Source organism: Physeter macrocephalus, chromosome 11, assembly GCF_002837175.3.
Source record: "Physeter macrocephalus isolate SW-GA chromosome 11, ASM283717v5, whole genome shotgun sequence".
Lineage (NCBI taxonomy): Eukaryota > Metazoa > Chordata > Mammalia > Artiodactyla > Physeteridae > Physeter > Physeter macrocephalus.
This window is the reverse complement of record NC_041224.1, coordinates 90,806,446-90,827,627: the sequence shown is the minus strand read 5'-3', so window position 1 is coordinate 90,827,627 and position 21,182 is coordinate 90,806,446. Positions and strand designations below refer to the sequence as shown.

At 37.0% G+C, this 21,182-nt stretch overlaps 2 protein-coding genes and 1 long non-coding RNA gene across 3 annotated transcripts in view; 2 read left to right on the top strand and 1 right to left on the bottom strand.

Annotated features, from left to right (window-relative positions):
- Positions 1-912: 912 nt before the first annotated feature.
- Positions 913-9,986, top strand: CTXN2 (cortexin 2). Its single transcript, XM_028495350.2, has 2 exons — positions 913-1,092; positions 9,029-9,986. Exon 2 carries the CDS (start codon positions 9,086-9,088, stop codon positions 9,329-9,331), a length of 246 nt encoding a protein of 81 aa, XP_028351151.1. The 5' UTR covers positions 913-1,092; positions 9,029-9,085; the 3' UTR covers positions 9,332-9,986.
- Positions 1,085-21,182, bottom strand: part of LOC114487099 (uncharacterized) — a 132,740-nt gene continuing 112,642 nt past the window's right edge. Inside the window, exons 11-14 of the long non-coding RNA XR_008618619.1 lie at positions 13,369-13,458; positions 12,789-12,921; positions 4,776-4,990; positions 1,085-1,517 (exon numbers count right to left, since the gene is read on the bottom strand). This is a non-coding gene — a long non-coding RNA (uncharacterized lncRNA). The remainder of the gene's footprint in view (positions 1,518-4,775; positions 4,991-12,788; positions 12,922-13,368; positions 13,459-21,182) is intronic.
- SLC12A1 (solute carrier family 12 member 1) overlaps positions 13,760-21,182 on the top strand; it is a 92,585-nt gene continuing 85,162 nt past the window's right edge. Inside the window, exon 1 of the mRNA XM_024132919.2 lies at positions 13,760-15,719. Coding sequence (XP_023988687.1) covers positions 15,300-15,719 — 420 coding nt within the window. The 5' untranslated portion in view covers positions 13,760-15,299. The remainder of the gene's footprint in view (positions 15,720-21,182) is intronic.

Sequence of the window (21,182 nt, the reverse complement as noted above, 5' to 3'; positions counted from 1 at the left end):
TTTTTAACATCTTTATTGGAGTATAACTGTTTTACAATGGTGTGTTAGTTTCTGCTTTATAACAAAGTGAATCAGTTATACATATACATATGTTCCCATATCTCTTCCCTCTTGCGTCTCCCTCCCTCCCACCCTCCCTATCCCACCCCTCTAGGTGGTCACAAAGCACCGAGCTGATCTCCCTGTGCTATGCGGCTGCTTCCCACTAGCTATTTTACGTTTGGTAGTGTATATATGTCCATGCCACTCTCTCACTTTGTCACAGCTTACCCTTGTAGCTCGTCTGTGGGAGCTAGGTCATACTACACAACGTTTCAGCACTACGGACAGCGCCTAGGAACCTACTCCTAAGACGAGGGGATCCTGTTGGGTTTGCATAGGCAAGGCGAAGGGTAGGGAAAAATAACTCCAAATGACGCATTCGATCCCCAGTTAAACCAATACACCCGTCACCCACGTCTTTCCTTTATAGGATGAGAAGAAAGACATAGGAATTTATTGCCTACTCCTCGACTGAGACTGCAGTCACCGAGCACAACAAAATGCTCGCGGCACGATGCAGACAGAAGAGGAAAACAAGTATTTTAACAATACATTAATTAACACCTCCACTGCCTTAGAAAGACAAATTGGTGATGAACTCCGATTGCTAACCTGCACGTGTGGTATGAGTGAAAATGACCCTTTTTTTTTTTTTTTGCAGAGCTGAGGACTATGGAACCTGTTGCTGCGGTGGCCGATTCCCTACCCCCTCTCACTGCCCACCGCTTCTCTCTCACAGACACACACGGTCAGACGCCCTCACATACGCACACACGCGCGCAAATATTTACACACCGCCACATGGAAGAAATCCGTGCACATTTTCCTGCAAATATACTCGCGCGCGCACACGTCTTCTGCCCCTCACCGACAGATACAGTCATTTACACACGTAGGCCAGTAAAGCGATAACCGCGGTACTGGGACTCCACGCAGGTTCCCAGGACACGTCTTTTACATTGTTACCGAACAGATCAGCGAACACAGACAAACGGGCCAACACTTAAATCTACTCGCTGGATTTCATCTCCATGGCAACAAGCATGGAAGGTGAGACGTCTCTCCCTGCGGAGTAACTTTCTCCCCCTACCCTTCGCATTAACTGACAGGATTCTAGTGCAGGTCCAGATGAAAAGCATGTCTCCTTTTCTTGTATTTCTGAAGCTAGGGAGCAGGAAAGGAGATGGGGAGGGTGGAGAGGGGGAAGGAGTCTGTAGGTCTGCTGAGTTCAAATTCTAAAGAAGAAAGAGCCCTAATGTTTCTGCTGATGCTGCTGACAAAAGGAAAAAAAAAAAAAGTGGATGTGTTGTGTGCTTGCTGATGTTTCTTCCATAATGTTTGGTAGGTGATTTCTATGCTTCTTAAGTTTAATATGTCCAAAGAGAACTGGAGACAAACAAGGCAGAATGATAATGACAGTCCAGGTTTCTCTAGTGAGACATTTTGAGAATTTTCAGACCAGGTTTCCAGTGCTTCTGGAAAAAAAAAAAGGAATGTCAGAGTCCTTGAGGAGCCATTCAAAGATTCTCTTAAGAGGGAAATTCTCTAAAGGTTGAAATCTGAAGGGTTGAGGGGAGGTTGATTTTGGCATATCTCAAGGTTTTGGATTCCTGGGGAGGCCTGAAATTTATGCACTTCATCATGATGAAGACATCTGGGTTTGTTATTTAAGGTTTTCCTTTGATTCCAACATATTCCATTCCAAATTACTAACTAGCTCTGTGCAGATGTGGCCTCAATAATGCTTCTTTTCCCTCTTTTAATGGGATTTAATAATATTGATATTTGAAGGGGTGTGTATATGGGAGAATTCATTATTTTTTAAGCTTGGGTTTTCCTATATGTCTCATTTCATTAAATTATGAATGTTCATATCATTAGCATTAGAGATTATTATATCTAATGACCAGTATCATAACAGTTTTCATCTAGAACACCATATTCCACTATAATAGTTATTTTAGATATATTGTTTGGAATATTATTAATAGATGAATAAACAGGAGAAAAAAAACCTGTTGATTAAAATAAAATACAGGAACTTCTTTTTTTAATAGGCACATACTTTTCAATATTGGTTTCTGCAGTTACACATTGTTGCATGATTAAATGACTATATGTTTCTGAAAAGTGAATTTTTATATCTCCAATCAATGAACTTATTTCACAGAAAAAAAAATCGCACATAACATTCATGTATATGAAAGTCTATAAATCAGGTGTAAAAATACTGTTATCTTTGCTTGACTACTTACAATAGTGTGATTTGTATGACTGGTCATAGAAAGACTGTGTTTGCTTATTTATTGGTTACTAACTACAAAGCAGCTCAGTGAGATTTGGGCCTATTGGTATCTACAGGTATACCCTTGGCCCAATCCAATGACTCATCAGAACTTAGAAGTCCCAGTTCCTGAAAATTGCCATGAAGGAAATAATGTGTTTTCAACTCATTTTCTCATTTCTAGAATACCTAAACATTGATTCCAGTTAACACGGCTTGAGGCAATATTTTGTCATTTGCAGTAGTACTACAGAAATATACTTAAATACTTTAATCATAAAACACATAGACACTGATATTTAAACTGTACAATGTTGATAATTTTACCCATTTTTTTTGTGGCAGAGCATATTAAAAATAACTTTTACCACATAATTTTACACTCTACTCTTATTTTGAAAATTCATTTCTTTATTCTCAAATTTCTTTTCTCATAAGGGTTTATTTATTTAGTTTTGTAACTTCATGGTCTAAATTCTCCCATATTTCTTTCATTTTCTATTTCCCTATAAACAGGATATTAAGATGATATTTTCCCTTTGAGGTAGGCATTAAAATGTCTGTTTTGCAGAACATGCTAATTTTTTTTTTTTTGCTTCTGTTCCAGAGATTAGAGAAAGTGAATGAAATGTATCTTTTATCCACAGTTGTCCAGTAATTTTGGATACCTTATTAATTATGAAGAAATCAGTGTTGCATCTGAAGACCTCTATTGATTCTTAATATTTTGTTATTACTCTTATATCATATTATGCTCTATATTAATTGAAAGGTGCAAAGCTCAGCACACTTAGCAGTATATTCTCAAAAACATTAGACTTGGTGTTGAAATGAGACAAGTCGTTCATTTAATAGAGCAAGCAAAATGGAAAGTTTGGGCAAATATTTGAAAAATTTAGGCCTGAAAATACTGGTATTTTAACCACTACATATATGGCTTAAATTCCCAAGGGTATCTATTTTCTGAACATGTTGTTAGGCAATTGCTTAGCTTTTCACTTATTTGCTTGTGTGGACAAAATGCCTGCAGCAATGGCCAGACTTTTTTTTTTTCAACATTTGAGTACTACCCTTTCAGGTGTTCTCCTTGGCTTGTATTTTGTTTTCACCTTTGGTGTAAGGTAGAATTTTAAGATGAATATAAAAGTCTAAGTTCTTCCTTTTAAGATATTAATAAAACATCTGTTCACATGAACTTCCAGGTCAAGTGTCCCCCATCTAAGTTTGGTGTATCTCCCTCCCTCCCACTTAAATATGGGACTTGAGAAGTGTTTCTATTAAATTTTTTTTTTATTAAATTTTATGTTCAGGTTTCAATCCAGAATTACAGTCATCAGAATTGTCTTGAATCTTGATTCTGTGAGCTAACTTAGAGTTTTCAGCCCTGCCTTGTGTCAAATTTAATAATCATCACTTCAATGTCTTCAACCTAGTTACTGTTCAAAAACACTGAAGAGGATGTAGATAGAGTTAGACCTTTGTGATACTACATTAGAGAGCTGTCTCTATGATTACAGAGCCCAATTTTTATTAGGATACTTCAGTGAACTCTGACTCTACATAAAAATAATATTATCCAGGCAAATCTCACCATCTTCCCCAAAAAAGATATCATGGGAGACTGTTAAATGCATTGCTGTGCTATTTTTCATCGAGTAAACCATGTCGATGTTATTTCCCTGATATTCCATGTTAGTAGTAAACTTTCCCAAAAAGAAGTGAATTTCGCATTACTTCTTATTAACCTCATCTTAACTTTTAGTGACTTCTTTAGTGCTGACAAATTAGCATTTAAATTAATTTTAATTAAAATAATTAATTACGGATTTGTAACAAAGATTAATTCCAAGTTACCAATATATAATTTTCACAATTTCCCATTGCTCTTTCTGAAAATTGAGACATTTGTCTGTCCAAGTCCATACTTATGGCAGCACTCTCATGGTCAGGTGTTTCTCAAAGGTTTTTGCTCATCAAGTTATAAATCATCTTATCCTGGGAGTTTTAACTCATCTAATGCAGCTAAACATTATTCTACTACTTTCTTGTCTCCTTTTATTGTTTGATTTTGGGGTCTTTTTTTTTTGGTACGTGGGCCTCTCACTGTTGTGGCCTCTCCCGTTGCGGAGCACAGGCTCCGGACGCGCAGGCCTAGCGGCCATGGCTCACGGGCCCGGCCGCTCTGCGGCATGTGGGATCTTCCCAGACCGAGGCATGAACCCGTGTGCCCTGCATCGGCAGGTGGACTCTCAATCACTGCGCCACCAGGGAAGCCCTGGGGTCATTTCTAAAGAGCATTCTACATGGGTTAAAAAGACAGAAGTAGATTAAGTACTTCTGCCTTTTCTTTGTCAACTGATACCATTAAACCATCTTGTACGAGTAGGGAGTTTAATGTGTTACTGGTCAATTTCTTTATCTGAACATATTGTGTATGAAATCCTCTCACCTCAAAGCCTTTGCAATGACTGTTTCCTCAAACTTCAATGCTCTTCCTCCAGATATTTTCACGGCTCTCTTCTTGACATCATTCAGACTTCAGCTCAAATGTCATCTCCCTAGGGAAGCCTTTGCTGATTTCTTTAATTAAAGAAGTGCCCTTTATTCATTATCATTCTCTTTCCTCTTAACTTGCTTGCTTTCTTTCGTAGCATTTATGACTACCTGATATATAATAGATAGATAGATAAGACAATTTTAAAAATAATTGAGTCTGTCTCCTCCTCCACTCATTATGGCAGGTGCACATTGTTCTGTAGTTCATCATTATAATCCAGGACCAAAAACAGTGCTGACATGGAGCAGATATTCAATATATATACTGGTTGCATGAATAACTAAAATGTAATTGCTGTATTCATTATTATATAATACCTTAACCTCATTCAGCTCCCAGTTTTTGTCCTGCATTTCATTTATATTGGTACCAACAGTAGATAGCCAAAGAGGGCTTATAAACTGTATAAAGCCACGAGACAACCATTTATCTGTTCTTCCAAGACAGTATAAAAAATGGTGACTTTATTCATTTACTAACAGTGGTTCCATATATCCATTCATTGTTTGTACTCCTACCCAATTCCAAAAGCTCTTGAAGTATCTTAGCTAAGTATCTTTGAAGTATCGTACCCTTCTTAGCTAAGGGTAACCAGAGCAGCCAAGTAATAAAGAAGGCAAAGTCAGGGGAAGAAGGGATAATTATACCAGAAGTCTTAAGCTAACAAAGGCATTCTGATTGAATACAAAATTTAACTATCTACTTCCTCGTAGTTAATGCCAGAATAATATGATGGCTACATACCTTTCCATAGATAGTAAAAGGGAACTAACAAGGCCGATAGAAAAGATCTACTTTCCCTACCTTTGAATATTACAAATCATGTGAGTCTTTCTGGGAATGCTATATTAATCAATTATTTTAAAAAACCAGAAACGCTGAACTCTGAAAGAGCGCTGAATTTTAATGTATCTTTAAAGCTGATATTTTTTAAATCAAAGTTTTCTTGTTCATTTCATTTTAAATGTTTTCTGAATTTTAAAAATTAGATTTTTTTAAAACCAGAACTTTATTTATCAAAAATTGTATTTTTCAATAAATTTAGTTTAATTCAATTCAAATATGTATTAGATACCTACAACGTGCCAGAAACTGTGGTAACTGCTTGAGAAGTAGTTATTTTTCCATTAAAATAAGTAATTCAATTCACAGATTGCCTAAGACTCTAAGAACAAAACATTATGCTGTGTTTTAACGTATGACAGACATATAAGGTATGTCTGCCATAAGTTAGACAAATAGTAATATAAAATTTAAGGGATTTTGTACCTCTAACTAGGAAAATACCTTGTTTTAATTTAATAGTGAAAAATGAGTTGCGTGTTTTATTGCTACAGCTAGAAAATGTCTCTTTTGGTTTGTTTGGTCAGTTGGTGGGTTTTTATAAGAATAACAGAGTCTAGTGGATTAATCACAAGCTAAGAGCCAACTGACTTAAGTCTTCTAATGATCAGTTATGACCCTGTGTACATGTCTACTTCATGATTTTAAAAAACATGTAAATAAATTTAGCTAATATCATAACTATACTCAGTTTAGGCTATTTCTGCATGGTGGCAAAATGAACTAGCTGAAAAATGCACAGATCATTAAAACTGCCCAGATGTTTTAATTATAGTGATACCAATTGTTGCAGGTTAGGTTCCTCAGAAACCAGACTCTGAGACAGAGAGTAGTGTGTAGGATGTTTACTGAGTAGTGCCCTTGGGCTCAACACCTGTGGAAGAGTGGGGAGTTAAGCAGGAGTGGGCAGAATTTGAACTGTGATGAAAGAACAGCCTTGGTTTTCCCCATGATGAACTCTAGAGCTAGAATGTTTTTTGTTTTTTTTTAACATATTTATTTATTTATTTATTTTTAACATCTTTATTGGAGTATAATTTCTTTACAATGGTGTGTTAGTTTCTGCTTTATAACAAAGTGAATCAGCTATACATATACATATATCCCCATATCTCCTCCCTCTTGTGTCTCCCTCCCTAGAATGGTTCTTCAGAGTTCAAGATGGCCAGGCCTTTTTATTTTCACATTAATCAGTCACTGAAAACTGTCTGCTGTTGGAAGCGAAGTAACCTTGGGTTAACCTTGGGTTACAGAGAGGCAGCTCTCTGCTATTGAGGCAATCCATGGAAGGAGCTAGCAGCTGAAGATTATCTGCTGGTAGCCCTCCCACGTGCTGGGCAACAAGTCTTTCACTGAAGGGAGTTTGTTTACTGTGTCCACAAGTAAACCAGGCTTATTGCCTCTTCTTACCTACATGTCCCAGGAAATAGTCAAATGGTATAGCCTAGCAAGGTCATGGCTCTTGTGAAAAAAAAAATTCAACAAGTTACTTGGCTGAATCAGTCAAACGGTTGATCCAGCATCTCCATGTAGAAACATCCTTCTTTTCAGTTTGTCCACCCATTAAAAAAATGAACCAGAGGGTGTATGAATCTCAACAAAAGACCTTTAAATGACAAAGCAATAAAATTAAAGATTTGGTCAGAAAAAAAAAGTTCTAGTTAAGTCCCAAGGTCATTAGATATTCAGTCCAGTCTCCCCTACTTTCTACAGGATAAATTGTACAACAAGAGCTCAATCTTCAGAAAAATCACTCTGAAACACTTAAGTGATTTGACATTTTTAAAAATTAAAATATATTCAGTATACCATACTTATTAGGGTAGAAAAATGATTTGGTGTAAAGAAATTCAACAAATGGGGTTGAAACAACATTTTTTCCTTCAATTAAACAAAAAAGTCAAATAACCAGCATATCCCACAATGTATTGAATATTTCTAACACTTAAGGTTTGAAGACAGAGCTCTTTTGTAATCCAAACCAGTATAAAATAAATATTGTTTGATATTAACTCGTGTATAAGTTGGCGAACAATTTTGAAAGCTACAAGGCTTGTTCTTATTAATCACTCCCTTTCTCCACTCCTTACCTCCCATTCCTTGTTCTGTCCCGGTTGTTTTCTGAAAATTGAACCCCAAAGAACCTGAAGGGTCAGTCATTTTAATAAACACAATTCTTAAAATTATCAAAAGAAGCAACAACAGAGACAAAAACACCAGCAGTCTATTATTCTCAGTTATTGGATGACAAGCTTCTTGGTGACAGTCCTCTCAAGAAGGGCAGCTGAGGGTTAGTAACCATTTGATTTAATTAACTAATCTTGATTCTTCATTAGTTAATTTAATTAACTTTAAGACAGCAAGTGGAAAAATCTATTTTGCTTCAATTCAACACACACTTTTTGAACCCTTTTGCTGTAGTTTTAGACTCTCAACATAGTAGGAGCTTAGAGATAGTGGGAATCTGGTTGGCAAGGTGTCTGGGGAGCTTGACTTGCAGCTGAATTTCATAGAAAACATGCTGTTTAACTTGGATTTTATGTCTATTTAGGGTGTGAGAGCCAGTGGAGATGGTGGTGAGATGGTTAATGGTCCACAACTACGGCGGCTTGTTACTTGCAAGCTACTATTTTGGGTACTGCTCTTTTTAACATAATTTTAAAAACACAATTTCTCTTTTTAAGAAATTAGCATTTAGTGTATGAAGTGGTAGTGGAAAAGAAAATACAAGAACATAAGTCTAAAAGCTAAAGAGGGGAGTGAAAAAGAAAGAAGATATTACACCTATTTAAAAGGATCAGAACCTATCAGACAAAATGGCATTGGAGATAGATGTTAAAACACGGACTTTAGAGAGCTTGACCAGCTTACACCCTATAATTATTTATGGTTTTATTGATATATGCAAAAATGAAATGAAAATTAGATGACAACTCGGGTCAAAGAAGCAATGACTTAATGAATCAAATGAATCACTTAACTTAATGAATTCAACTCAGTGACTTAACTTAATGAATCAAATGCTTTTAGGGTTAATTATTTGACTATTCCCCTTCATACATGATTTTATATTTAGTGTACAGACGTATAGTTTTGTGTGTCCACAAAGGCAATCCTGTAATTACTACAATAGACGTAGCATCTCCAATACTAATTTGATCCTGATCCATATCTGATAATGTTTTCATATATCTTTTGTGAGTTAAGTCAAGAGAGTTTGAAAAATGCCAGATTTTACAAAACAATTACCTACCTAATACCATGTATGGATAAAACTAAACTGAGTCCAATTTTGTATCTAGGCCAAGAGGTGACTCCAGCAGGAATTCTGAAGAGCCAAAATGATGTGACAGTGAATAATGAGTAGTACCTACTGTGGCAACTCTTCAGCTAAGATGAGTGTCAACGAAGTGTCAGCTTTCTCGTTGACTCTGGAGCAAAAAACTGGCTTCGCTTTTGTTGGGATTTTGTGTATCTTCTTGGGACTTCTTATCATCAGATGCTTCAAAATCCTGTTAGACCCATATAGTAGCATGCCTTCCTCTACATGGGAAGGTGAAATTGTAGAGTTTGATAAAGGGACATTTGAACATGCACTTGCCTGAGTGTTCCAGCTTTATAGTTTCTAGGGTTATACCACTGGGGCACATGGTGGACACAACTGTAATTTCCTTCAGCGTGCTGGAGGAAGATCATTTCATTCACTGAATTCAATAAACGTGTATGGTTAATTTATCCACCATGCTGTGTTAGTGATAAACCATTGTTGGGGTTCCTCACTTTCCTCTGTCCTCACATTGAGGTTTCTAATGAATAGAGCATAAGGATAACTCCAGCCACATATAATATCTTTATTCTTCCTGCATCTGCCCCTATGCAACACCCAGACACTCTCTCCATATTCCTGACTGCCCCCCCCCTTGCTCTAGAGAATTAGGTGTCAAAGATAAGGACCCCTCAGTCCAAAGAATAAATAGAATATGATTTTCCTAATAATAGCCATAGGTCCACAATGTTCATACAAACCCTACAAGCAAGCATAGGCCATAAAGTTCCCCAAATGTCACAATTTGACACTTCTATTTCTTCTCCTTCTAGGATCTCTTGCAATAAAATCCCCTAGCTTGGGATCATACTGATACTCCCTCCTCTTCCCCTTTTATAAATAGCAATAAAAAGGGAGTTTTCATCATCACCTGGTGGAAACAAGAAGTCCAGTCTCTGCCACCAATAGAGCTATCAACCTTGGCCAAGTCATCTTATCTCTGTAGACTTCATTGAGGAAGCTAACCAGAGGATTTTTAACATCCCTTTTAATTCTAGTGCCCTATGAGCTCTACAAATATACCTGGAAACCCAGGGATCTGAGATGAATGAGGATTTTTAAGACGTCATGAAAAGTTTTTCAGTTTAGGAGCCTAAACTCTGAGATTTGAATTCTAATGTTGCCTAGCCAAGAACAAGCAATATGACCTAGAAAGTTACCTAATGGGAACTTAAGTTCCATATCTGCAAAACAAGGATAAAGAAACCTATCCTACATGTTTTACAAAAATGTTGGGAGGACCAAGTTACATATAATGAGTGGGAAAGTAATTTGAAAACCAGAAAACACTGTTTAAACATAACTTGCTATCATTATTTATTATCCTTGTTGGTAATTGTTAAAGAGATTATCAAACCTTACGAAGTAATGGCTCAGTGTAAGTTATTCAGCCTCTCCAGTTTTCATTCTCTTCATTTGATAAATTTAAAAAAATAGAATTATATAATTCTAAAATTTTTTCCAACTACAAAATTCTGACTCTCTGTAACTGAATGGAGGAATATACCAGGAGATAAATAAATACAAAAATATTTGTGTCACTTGAGAACACAGAACTGCCAAACACACCAAAAAAAAAAAAAAGGATTAATATGTACTGAGAGTTAGCACTAAATTAGGTGCTTTCCACTTATTATGAAATTTGATACTTATCAATCCTTTGAGTTTGGTACTACTATTTCCATTTTATTAGCTCAATTTCACAGATAAGGAACTGAAGCTGAGAGAGATTAAGTAACTTCCCAAGGTCACCAAATTAGGGAGTGATTGTATTAGGAATTACACTCTCATCAAAATCATAGTCATTGTTTGTAAATATCATGCTCTACTCCCACACACTGTCCACAACATTTCTGCATATCTTACAAATATGATTATTGCTCAGGTCTAAGGCACTCCACAGCCAGCTGTCTCAGGGAGAGTCCCTGACACTTTTCATCTCGTAGTAGATTTAGAACACATCTGTGTTGGCTATGGATCTTCTGGACCAAACTCACACCTTAAGGAGACTCTTTGAACCCCAGTAGGTACTGGAGTGTCAGCCTGGGATACCTTGTAGCCAGTTCGTAATTTGGTCCAAGAACAGCTCATTGAGCCAGGTCAACGGGACACACTGAAAGCTGTAAATGTCCATGATGCTAGTCATCTCCTTTGTGACCCAGGCTTCTGAAGTACTCCCTAAGATACGTGCCCAAGTACCAGATGCTCCCATTTGTCTCCCAAGGAAGACACCCAACAAGACCTTCCATTTTGGTGACTAGACCTGTGATGTTAACAAGGCGCCATCTTTATCTCAAAAAGAAAAAAGACCCCAAAAACCAAAGATAAGGAAACTTTGTGAAGTATGAGCATTGTTTCTGAAAGTTCAACACCCATAAGCTTTTCAGATATCATCAACTCCACCTTAGTATTATTTCTAATCCTACTAAAGAGAAATTCTTTTAACCAAAAGTGTCTTCATTCATGGCATTTATTCATGGCCTATTGTGTACCTTAGATTTTCTGGGGGAAAGGGGAGGGCACGGAGAGGTTAGAATCGGTATTTTTAGAGCTAGAAAAAATGTGAGATATAAAGGATGGTTATAGCATGGAGAACATGGAAATTTCATGAAATGCTAACCCTTCTAGGAATAGATGTCCAATATCATAGCCAGATTATCCCCTAGCTGCCTTTTCCCAAGAGCCCTGTCAAGGAGGATAAGAGAAAAGATAGACAGTACCTCCAGACAGTTTCCCCCTGTTACCTTACCCACCTGTCTGAAAGGCCTTTCAAGGTTGGTTTATGGATGGTGTAATTTCATCCATATACCCCAAACCATCTCCCATCTGCTCCAGAACGTCTGAATCCCCTTAATAGAGAACAAAGACTTTCATTTCACAGTTAGAGATAAAAAGCTTAGAGAGAAAATGTCTAGTTGATATAAGACTAAGACCAAAACCAATTCACCCTACATTATAGCCAAGCAGTCAGTCAGCAAGGAAAGAGGAAATTGATGGCTATCAGAGACATTCCTAGTCTTTGGTAGAGGGAAAAGGTTGAGGAATAAATAGATGGGCTCCTGAAAGAGGACCAGAGTTGAGGGAACAGTTGAAGTTCACAATTGTGAAGTAAGTTCACAATTCCTCTACAAGGCTGGTGAAGAGGACTTGTTTTGAGTCCCAGCCTCATCTTATCTGATCTAAATAACCAGCACCACCCAGCTGAGTCTGAAATGAGACTACTCCCTACACCTACCATATGGAAAGTCAGAACCCTTTGTTGAACAGATAAATGCCTTGTACCAGTGGCCTTTAAGAGCAAAATGAGTTATAGGTAACTGTAATTCTGTCTCAATTTCTGATACAGCCTCATGACATTAGCCTGACTGATTAGCATGACAGTTACCTGACTAAGAGCCTCTAAGGGGTTTTACTGAGGTATCTCCAGACTCCTTTCTATAATCTGCTCTCTGTTCACCAACCTACCTTTCCCCCTGTTTTAATAGGCATAGTACCTATCCCAATCTCTAATGATTCACCCCAGAATCTTGGATGCAAAAGTTATCAGTAACTTGTAAATATTGCCAATATAGTAAAAGCAAGCACTAAGTACAAACCGGTGCTTTCTAAAATTAGCACATTAACCCTTTATACAAATTAACTCATTTAACCCTCACAATGAGTCTACAACACAGCATTATTCACAACTGATTTTACAGATGAGAAAGTTAAAGGCACAAAGAGACTGAGTAACTTACCAGTGTTCACATAGATAGGAAGTGGCAGGGCCAGGATGTGAATCAAGCATGCTGACCCCAGAGACTTGCTCCTCATCTCTGTATTACACCACAACTCTGCTGCTCAGGCAACTGGAAATCACTTGAATAGTTTCTAATAAAACATGAGGAGGACTCTTTCAGTCATCCCGCTTGAAAACCAATGACAGAACCTGCACAGAGGAATTGTTTGTGCTGTCTTAATAACCACCACCTCACAGATCTGAGCAAAACCTTACCCTCCACAAAACTCAAAAACCAGTTTTGATAAAAACGTTTTGCCAGGGGCTTCCCTGGTGGCGCAGTGGTTGAGAGTCCGCCTGCCAATGCAGGCGACACGGGTTCGTGCCCCGGTCCGTGAAGATCCCACATGCCCCGGAGCGGCTGGGCCCGTGAGCCATGGCCGCTGAGCCTGCGCATCGGGAGCCTGTGCTGCGCAGCGGGAGAGGCCACAGCGGTGAGAGGCCCGCGTACCGCAAAAAAAAAAACAACAAAGAAACAAAAAAATGTTTTGCCAGGAGGAGGCAAAAAGGTCATTTAGCACTGCCACTGGAAAACTTACCCATAGTTTGATTTCTGCTTGAAAGAGTTTTCCCATTAAGTAGAAATATTTTCAATAAATCATTGATCATACTCTCAATCTGCTCACTTCCTGTGCAGAGAAGAATCAAGATAATATCTGCTATAAGCAAGATAAAATAATCTCAAATACCACTGTCTAGTTACAAAGTATAGAAATTATCTCTGGAGGCCTATATTTCGCTGCATATCCTGAACAATAGGAGGTCACTAGGAATCATGTGAAATGAGATGGCAAGATTCAATTTATTTAGCCTCAGACTGAAGCACTGCTCATATTTTGTTGGATGATTGCTGTTGAGCAATCCAACTCCCCTTATGAATTAAAGAAACTTTGTCTTCCTGTCTAAAAGGATTAATGGTTTACTCCTGGTTACTAGCTGATGTAGTACTTAAGGTTCTTCTGTGCTAATGGCTGGGTGGGGCCTACAGTATTAATCCAGGCCAATCATTTTTCGTCATCTTTTTCAAGGAAGATTTTAACCAATAAGAAGAAGCCTAAGGTTTGGGGGTGAAAGCTAAGTGCTGCATATATGCCTGGGTGATGCTGAAGTAGGTTATGCTTCCTGAGAAGGCTCCTGGGTGGTAAGTTAAACATTTCTGGGCAGGGTAAAAATCAAACTTAACATTATGTCATAAAGTAGATTCTGAGAAGTGGGTAAAGGTGAGGATGTCAAGGGTAATGAGAAGTGAGAGGTTCCATAAAAACTAAACAGGTAATAGTTTCACTATAATTTCTCCAGGAATGATTATTTGAGAGCTGAAGTTGAGATTTTTTTTTTTTTAAATTCAAAGAAATAGCTTTAATAACTGCTGGGGAGAAGCAAGGTTTTCTGGGGTTTTTTTGTTTATTTTTTGTATTTATCTATCTTTGTAGAACTTTCTTTGAAAAGCCAAATTTTAAGGTATCAATAAACAGATATTATTCTGGTGAAAGAATGTTTAAGATGGGCTTATATCGTGGATTGTGAAAATGATTATGCAGTCTATCTCACAGTCAAATAAAAACCTCTCGAAGACGAGAATATTTCTTTAAAGGGAATCAGTAGAGCATAATTATTCTACCTAAATATAGCATACAACTTTATTAAGGACTGAGATTTATTTCCTTACCCTGAATACTCCTATTTTTTTTAAAGGTTCCATAGTATTTGTTAAACAAACAAATGTATGAACAAATGAAACATTCTGAAGGCTAGTAAAAGACCCAAGAATTCACAGAGACATCTTGACAAGATGTATATTTATAACCTGACAAGAATGCATTTTTTAGAAGTTTTAAAAATATTTTTAAAATGTATTCATTATATAATACATACTAATATCAATCACAAAATACTTGGCAGTTTCCACATTTAGTACTGTCAATGAACTCTGTTTCAGGCTGAGAATATTCTCATCAGCTCTTACTCTATTCAGTTGGTAGAGTTATATCTTTTCTAAAGTCATATTGAATCCAATCGCACTGAGTACAAGCAAATACTACAAACGCAGGTAACATTTTAATGACTCCATTGGAAATTCTGTTTGCTGAAGCAGGTCCCCAGTTATTTATTATGGGATTTAATTGCCCAGGTAACTAAGGTTCCTGGACAGGTAATTTTTAAGGAAATGAATTTAAAATCGTATGTCTTATGAAAGAAAACTGTTCCCTCATACCCCCAACCCTACTTAAATATATTTATATTATCTGGAACAAGTCTAATTTTCTTTTTCAATGACAGCTTTGAAGAGCATTCTGAAGCTTGTATAGGAGACAATATATCAAGAATCTATTTATTGAGTTCTTCTAGAACAAAAGCCAGGAGCTCCCTAATGTAAACACATTAGTGTTTGTTTTGAGGAGGAAATCTATAGACTTTTTTTAAACAGCCATAAAGCAGACAGCTTAGTTCAAAAAATCCCTTTTGGAACATGTCACTGAACAACTCTTCCAACGTATTTCTGGATTCCGCGCCCAGTAATACCAATCGCTTTCAAGTTAATGTCATAAATGAGAGCCATGAGAGCAGTGTGGCTGTGAATGACAACACCGACCCTCCACATTATGAGGAAACCTCTTTTGGGGATGAAGGCCAGAACAGATTCAGAATCAGCTTTAGACCTGGGAATCAGGACCGCTATGACAACTTCCTCCAAACTGGAGAAACTGCTAAAACAGATGCCAGTTTTCATGCTTATGATTCCCACACAAACACATACTACCTACAAACCTTTGGCCACAACACCATGGATGCTGTTCCCAAGATCGAGTACTATCGCAACACTGGCAGCATTAGTGGGCCCAAGGTCAACCGACCCAGCCTGCTTGAGATTCACGAGCAACTGGCAAAGGTAAGCTTAAAGGTACAGGAAAGTATCCTCCTTACTCCTTCAGGTGATCTCCTGCTCCTTACGAACACTATAAATATAAAAGTGTCCAGTGAATAGGTCTATTGCAAACCATCCATCTTACTTACACAGCTGTCCCTAGTTCCCAGTAAACAGAAGATATACAAAAGTGCTTCACAAATGTTTACTGACTGAGGACAGAGAACTAAACACTTAATTCTGAAAGTTAGGCAACATGTGGTATCTTGTTTACAATTATAGGCTATTCAGTTCATACTTGGTTAAACATGTCAAACTGAATACTAAGCTTGTTTCACCTTAGTATTAATGCCTCCACAACAGTTGTAAAAAAAAAAAGAAGTCACTAGTGTTTGCTGTAGTTAACACTGTTGTACCAGCCTTTAGTGCACATGGGTATTTTTTAATACTCTTTAAAGAGAGTGAAGAGACTTATAAGATTCAGCATTTTATCCCTTCTTCTTCAAAACCTTGCCTGAGGCTCCTGAAGGCACTTAAGCATATAAAAGTAACTAAATTAAAGTATAGAAGCAGCAGAAGTGGCTAAACTTTTCATTATTTAAGGAATATAGCCAGGGCTCCCAATCTGCTAGAAGCATGAGGCAGCACTTTTTCTAATCTTGTAGCAAATCATTTATAAGCTTAGTAGATTTCTTCTTCGGTTACTTGCTCTAAAATATGTTGATGCACTTTATTTTCCTGCTCTTCTGGACCACAGTTTGGAATGAATAGCATTCTTTATGGAATATAACTACTTGCTAAGAAGAATAATTAGTTGTCTCATATCTAAATGCAGTCTACTCTTGCCCAGGTTTTAAGGTAAGGAAAAAAAATGAGTGGAACAATTCCTTTCATATTTATTCATTCATTCAACAATTTTTTAATTAAATGATTGTCCACTCTGGGAATTCTCAGAATACTCCTCTCATGAAAGATGCTAATAAAGGTGAAAAGCTCCCTTTAGTTTCTGCTCATCCTTCTTTCCACAAGAAAACTTCTCTCCCTAACCTGTTCCCCTTGGCCTCTCAGGGTCCCTGACCTGGGTCCTACCACTGAAGACTGAGAGACTTCCAGAGAGGGAGCCATGCCCTGTTTCTTTACCCCTCTCTACACCAAGCCTTATTTGTGCTGTGTACTGTATTAGCAGCACTCTGCCAAATGGCTGCTTTCTTTATAGACGTAAGATTTAGATTTTATCTGGGATACCAGCTGCTTTAATCAAAAGAAGTTAGCAATGTAGTAATTTCAGACAAAAAGGCAGCCCCCAGGAAGAATGTTGAGAAGCGGGGCAATTTGAAGTTCCTGGAGTTAAAGTGTCACTTTCCTTTTCTATGTGAGAAAAGGGGAAGCGAGAAGGAAGAGGGAAAAGAAGGTTGAGAGAAGGCACAAGGAGTTTCCAAGATATCAAGATATGGGAAGGGCAGAAAGAGAAATTTACATTATGAAGAGACTTCAATTTATTCTGAAGAAGCAAAATGAGCCAAAGTCTTCATAGACCTGAAATTTTATTCCACTGTACCCTACCTCATTAATTTTTAAAGCTGCATCCTTTGTTAAAATTGCGATCAAAATTTAAATATTCTCACTTCCTTCCCCAATTTACAACAAAAGAAAATAAAATTTTAATTCTATTAAAAAGGAAATGGTGTCAACTCACATTGTTGTTAGGACTGATATTCTAGAGAGAGGAAAGTAGCTGATTTATAATTTCTAAAGCCACGGTTTATGTAAATCTTTATATAAGGGGAGAAAAGCTCTGAGGACACTGCTGTTAGAAAACCATCTGAATGACTAAACAGGAGGAATGCAACAGCTGCGTTTGACAGTTTTGATGGCTGTTTGGGATATCATATTTTTGAAAAGATAAAATGAGACTAAGGACTTAACATTAACTTACAGTATTTTTTTCTCTCAGATATGAAGGAATGGCAAATTAAATACATTAAAACTTAGGTTTAGACTCTATGCCCTGAATTGAGAACAAGTATAGTTTGAACAAGTATAGTTATTCTTTCTGTGTACTTCGCCTTGATTAAATCATGCAGAACTATCCACATAACCAAACTGGGAGCAGAATCAGTATATAACCATGGAATCTGCAATGGGCACATTCCCACAGCCAGGACCATTCTAGTGTCACTAAGCCTGTGAGCACTTATTCCACATGTTCTACTTCTGTACTCTCCGTATTCTCCTTCAGACATTCATTAACAGTCTGGGCCTTCTTCAATTCATTTCTTCCTTGCTAGTGAATTTGATTCTGCTATTCCCCCTGCTTTCCCCCCATCTCCCAAATAGTAGATGAAGACCTGCAGTATAATGTAGCTATGCTGCCACCTCCTTGTGGCCCTTGACAATTTTATGGTAGTTCCTCAAAGCACAACTAGAAATGATCACTAGAACAAACATTGTACAATAATACTCAGACATGTCACTGATTTGTATACAAAAAAATGATAGTGTTTACTTAAATAATGTAAGAGTAGAAAAAAAATTGACATAGTATAAGTTAGGAGATATTTTTTGTATCCCTAATTATAATGCTTTAAAAGCCATGTAGGAATGGTACATTCATACTAAATGGCAGAACAAATTTAGTCAGAAATCAGATGAATTTTGTGAAAATCCTGGTTATAGCTTCCAAGTTGGAAAAAAATTATATGACAAGTTTGTCCTAATAGGTAAAATGAAAACTCAGTTTGAAAGACATTATTTTAAGTCTCTACCTTAAATAAAACTCTGGGAGTGATAGATACTGACAGAATTTGTAATCTCAATGATTTGAGATCATAGTGGAGAAATCCTTTTCATTTTCTATGTAGTAAAGAGCTAAATGCCTATACTGGTTGGCCATGAATTACAGATTTCTGGAAACTCTGGTTGAAATCAGAAAAAAATGACTCCATCCCTTACTTGCAGTACTGTACAAGCTACATAACTTTGACTGATCTTGCAGGATGCTTGTGAATATTAGTTTATATGCAGATGAAGTCTAGCACATTGCCTATAATGGGTAGAAACTCAATAAATGATTATTGATGATGGTCATGGTAATTTTTATACCAGATAATTTTTATTTTAAATTTTATTTACAAAGGAAAATACACACTGAAAAAATACTTAACAAGTACTAAAAATATATATACTGAAATGTCTCTTATCTAAAGTAAAACTTCAGTTATTCTCTCAAAGGCAATTATTACTGAGAGTTTCTTATAAATCCTTCCAGAAATTTTCTATGCCTATACAAGCATATAGGCTTATCTGTCTAACTTTCTGTCTGTATTTTTTTCAATCAAGTATTGGGACATATTTTACAATATTGTCCTGCACTCTGCTGTTTTCATTATACCACATACTTTGGAGATCTTTCCACATCAAAACATGCATAAAGATTATTAGACATCTGGCAAAAAAAATCTTGTATTTCTACTTTGTAAAAATAATTCTTTTAGTATCCAGCCTAATTCTCGTGCCCACCTCTTTATACACAATTCCTAACTACAGGGCTAACCAAAAGGGAACTGTTTTTAAGCCTTACTACCACCATTGTTGTTGGCATTTCAGAAAAATACAATTACAAAGGATTGAGGAAAATATAAAGCCTTTCAATTAAAGTCATTGTTCTCATGTCATTGAAATAAACTGTCTATGAAAAGTATAAAATACTATGAAAATTAAGATGTAAATATTATTATTTTTAATAAGCCAATTGCATAGAAACTGAATTAAAACAAAAACAATGGAATGACTTCACATTTGGGTATTTAGGCTGTTAGCTACTAAAAATAATTTGTAAATAAAAGCATTAAGAGTGACTCGGGGAATTCCCTGGTGGTCCAGTGGTTAGGACTCGGCAGTTTCACTGCCTCCGGTTCAATCCCTGGTTGCGGAACTAATATCCCACAATCTGCAAGGCAAAAAAAAAAAAAAAAAAAAAAAGACTGACTTGGTATAATAATAACAAAAATTTTATTGAGAAATTTTTATGTGTCAGACATTGTACTCTTGACAAATTCTCACTCAATCCTATGACAACCCTTCAAGGTAGGTACTATTATTATTGCTATTTTAAAGATGGGGAAGGTTTTATAAAATCCTAAGGATCTTTAAGAAGAGAAAATAAAGACTTAAAGAAGTCAGTAAATTTCCAAGGTCACATGGGTAATAAGGTGAACCCATGGCTGCATGACTCCAGAGTCCAAGCTTTTTGTCACTATTTTCCATCCTCAGCCTACTCTCCCACAGCACTTTGCCTCAGCTCATTCGACAGCTATAGAAAATGGTGGAACTCATGCACAAGGAAGAAATCTCAACTCAGTCATGATGGGCTGGGCAGGAGATCCTAATTTCTTCCCTGTTGGAGGCACTGTGGCAAGAGACCATGCTGCTTCTCCTACAGAATTAATTGTAGGTCTCAGTCATTTTCATTGCCATTATCAAAAGCATTTACTAGCCACTTATTTACAAGAGCTGCTCTGTAAAATGAGTTAAACAGATTTGATCTCTACTCTCTAGAATTTTATTTTATAAGTCCAAAGCCATAGTTATGGATACAAGTAAAGGACATATAATCAAGTAAACAAACATTAAACCACATAAATCAATGTATAAGTGCTTATCTTCTGTAAAAGAACAAACAAAAATCTACAAATGCTTTCTCTAGAAAATAATCTTTTCTAAAGCGCTTCAAAGATCATATTTGGAACTTTTGCATTAAAATTGGGGATATCCAAATTTATAAATAATCACTAATTTAATGACAGCCAGATAAAATAGGCAATAAATGCTCTGAAGGCCAGTGATGACCAGAAGGCACCCTTAAAATATTTGTTAGAATGAAACTCTGCAACTAAGGATTCATTTTAATACTTGTTAGAGTTTCTTAGTACCCAAGACCAGTTCCCCTGGGAGCTTGCACTATTAAACTAATCTGTGGAAACAAAACATAAACAATTAATTTCACATTATAACTAGTTCAGTGATATGTAGTGAATAGAATGGGAGTTCCCTTAAAGGTACACTTGGAAAATGTTAGGAATCTTTTAATTTTATTTTCTCATTCTGGTTTATTATACATAGCTAACTTTTGGCTTAAGCTTTCAAAAATACAAGTCAATTTGTGTGTGAGCTATGTGTTTTCAGATATAATAAAAATACTGTAATTATAAAGTGTGACCACTGGTGGCATGGTGTATAGTAACTTTTAAAACAAGAAAAAAATTCCCTCTCATTTTCATAATTTAAAATACTCCCCTGGGCTTCCCAGGTGGCGCAGTGGTTGCGCGTCCGCCTGCCAATGCAGGGGAGCCGGGTTCGCGCCCCGGTCTGGGAGGATCCCACATGCCGTGGAGCGGCTGGGCCCGTGAGCCATGGCCACTGAGCCTGCGCGTCCGGAGCCTGTGCTCCACAACGGGAGAGGCCACGGCAGAGGGAGGCCCGCATACC

Excerpts from the sequence above, each read along its gene's own strand:
- CTXN2 (XM_028495350.2), top strand. The coding sequence starts at position 9,086 with ATGAGTAGTACCTACTGTGGCAACTCTTCAGCTAAGATGAGTGTCAAC.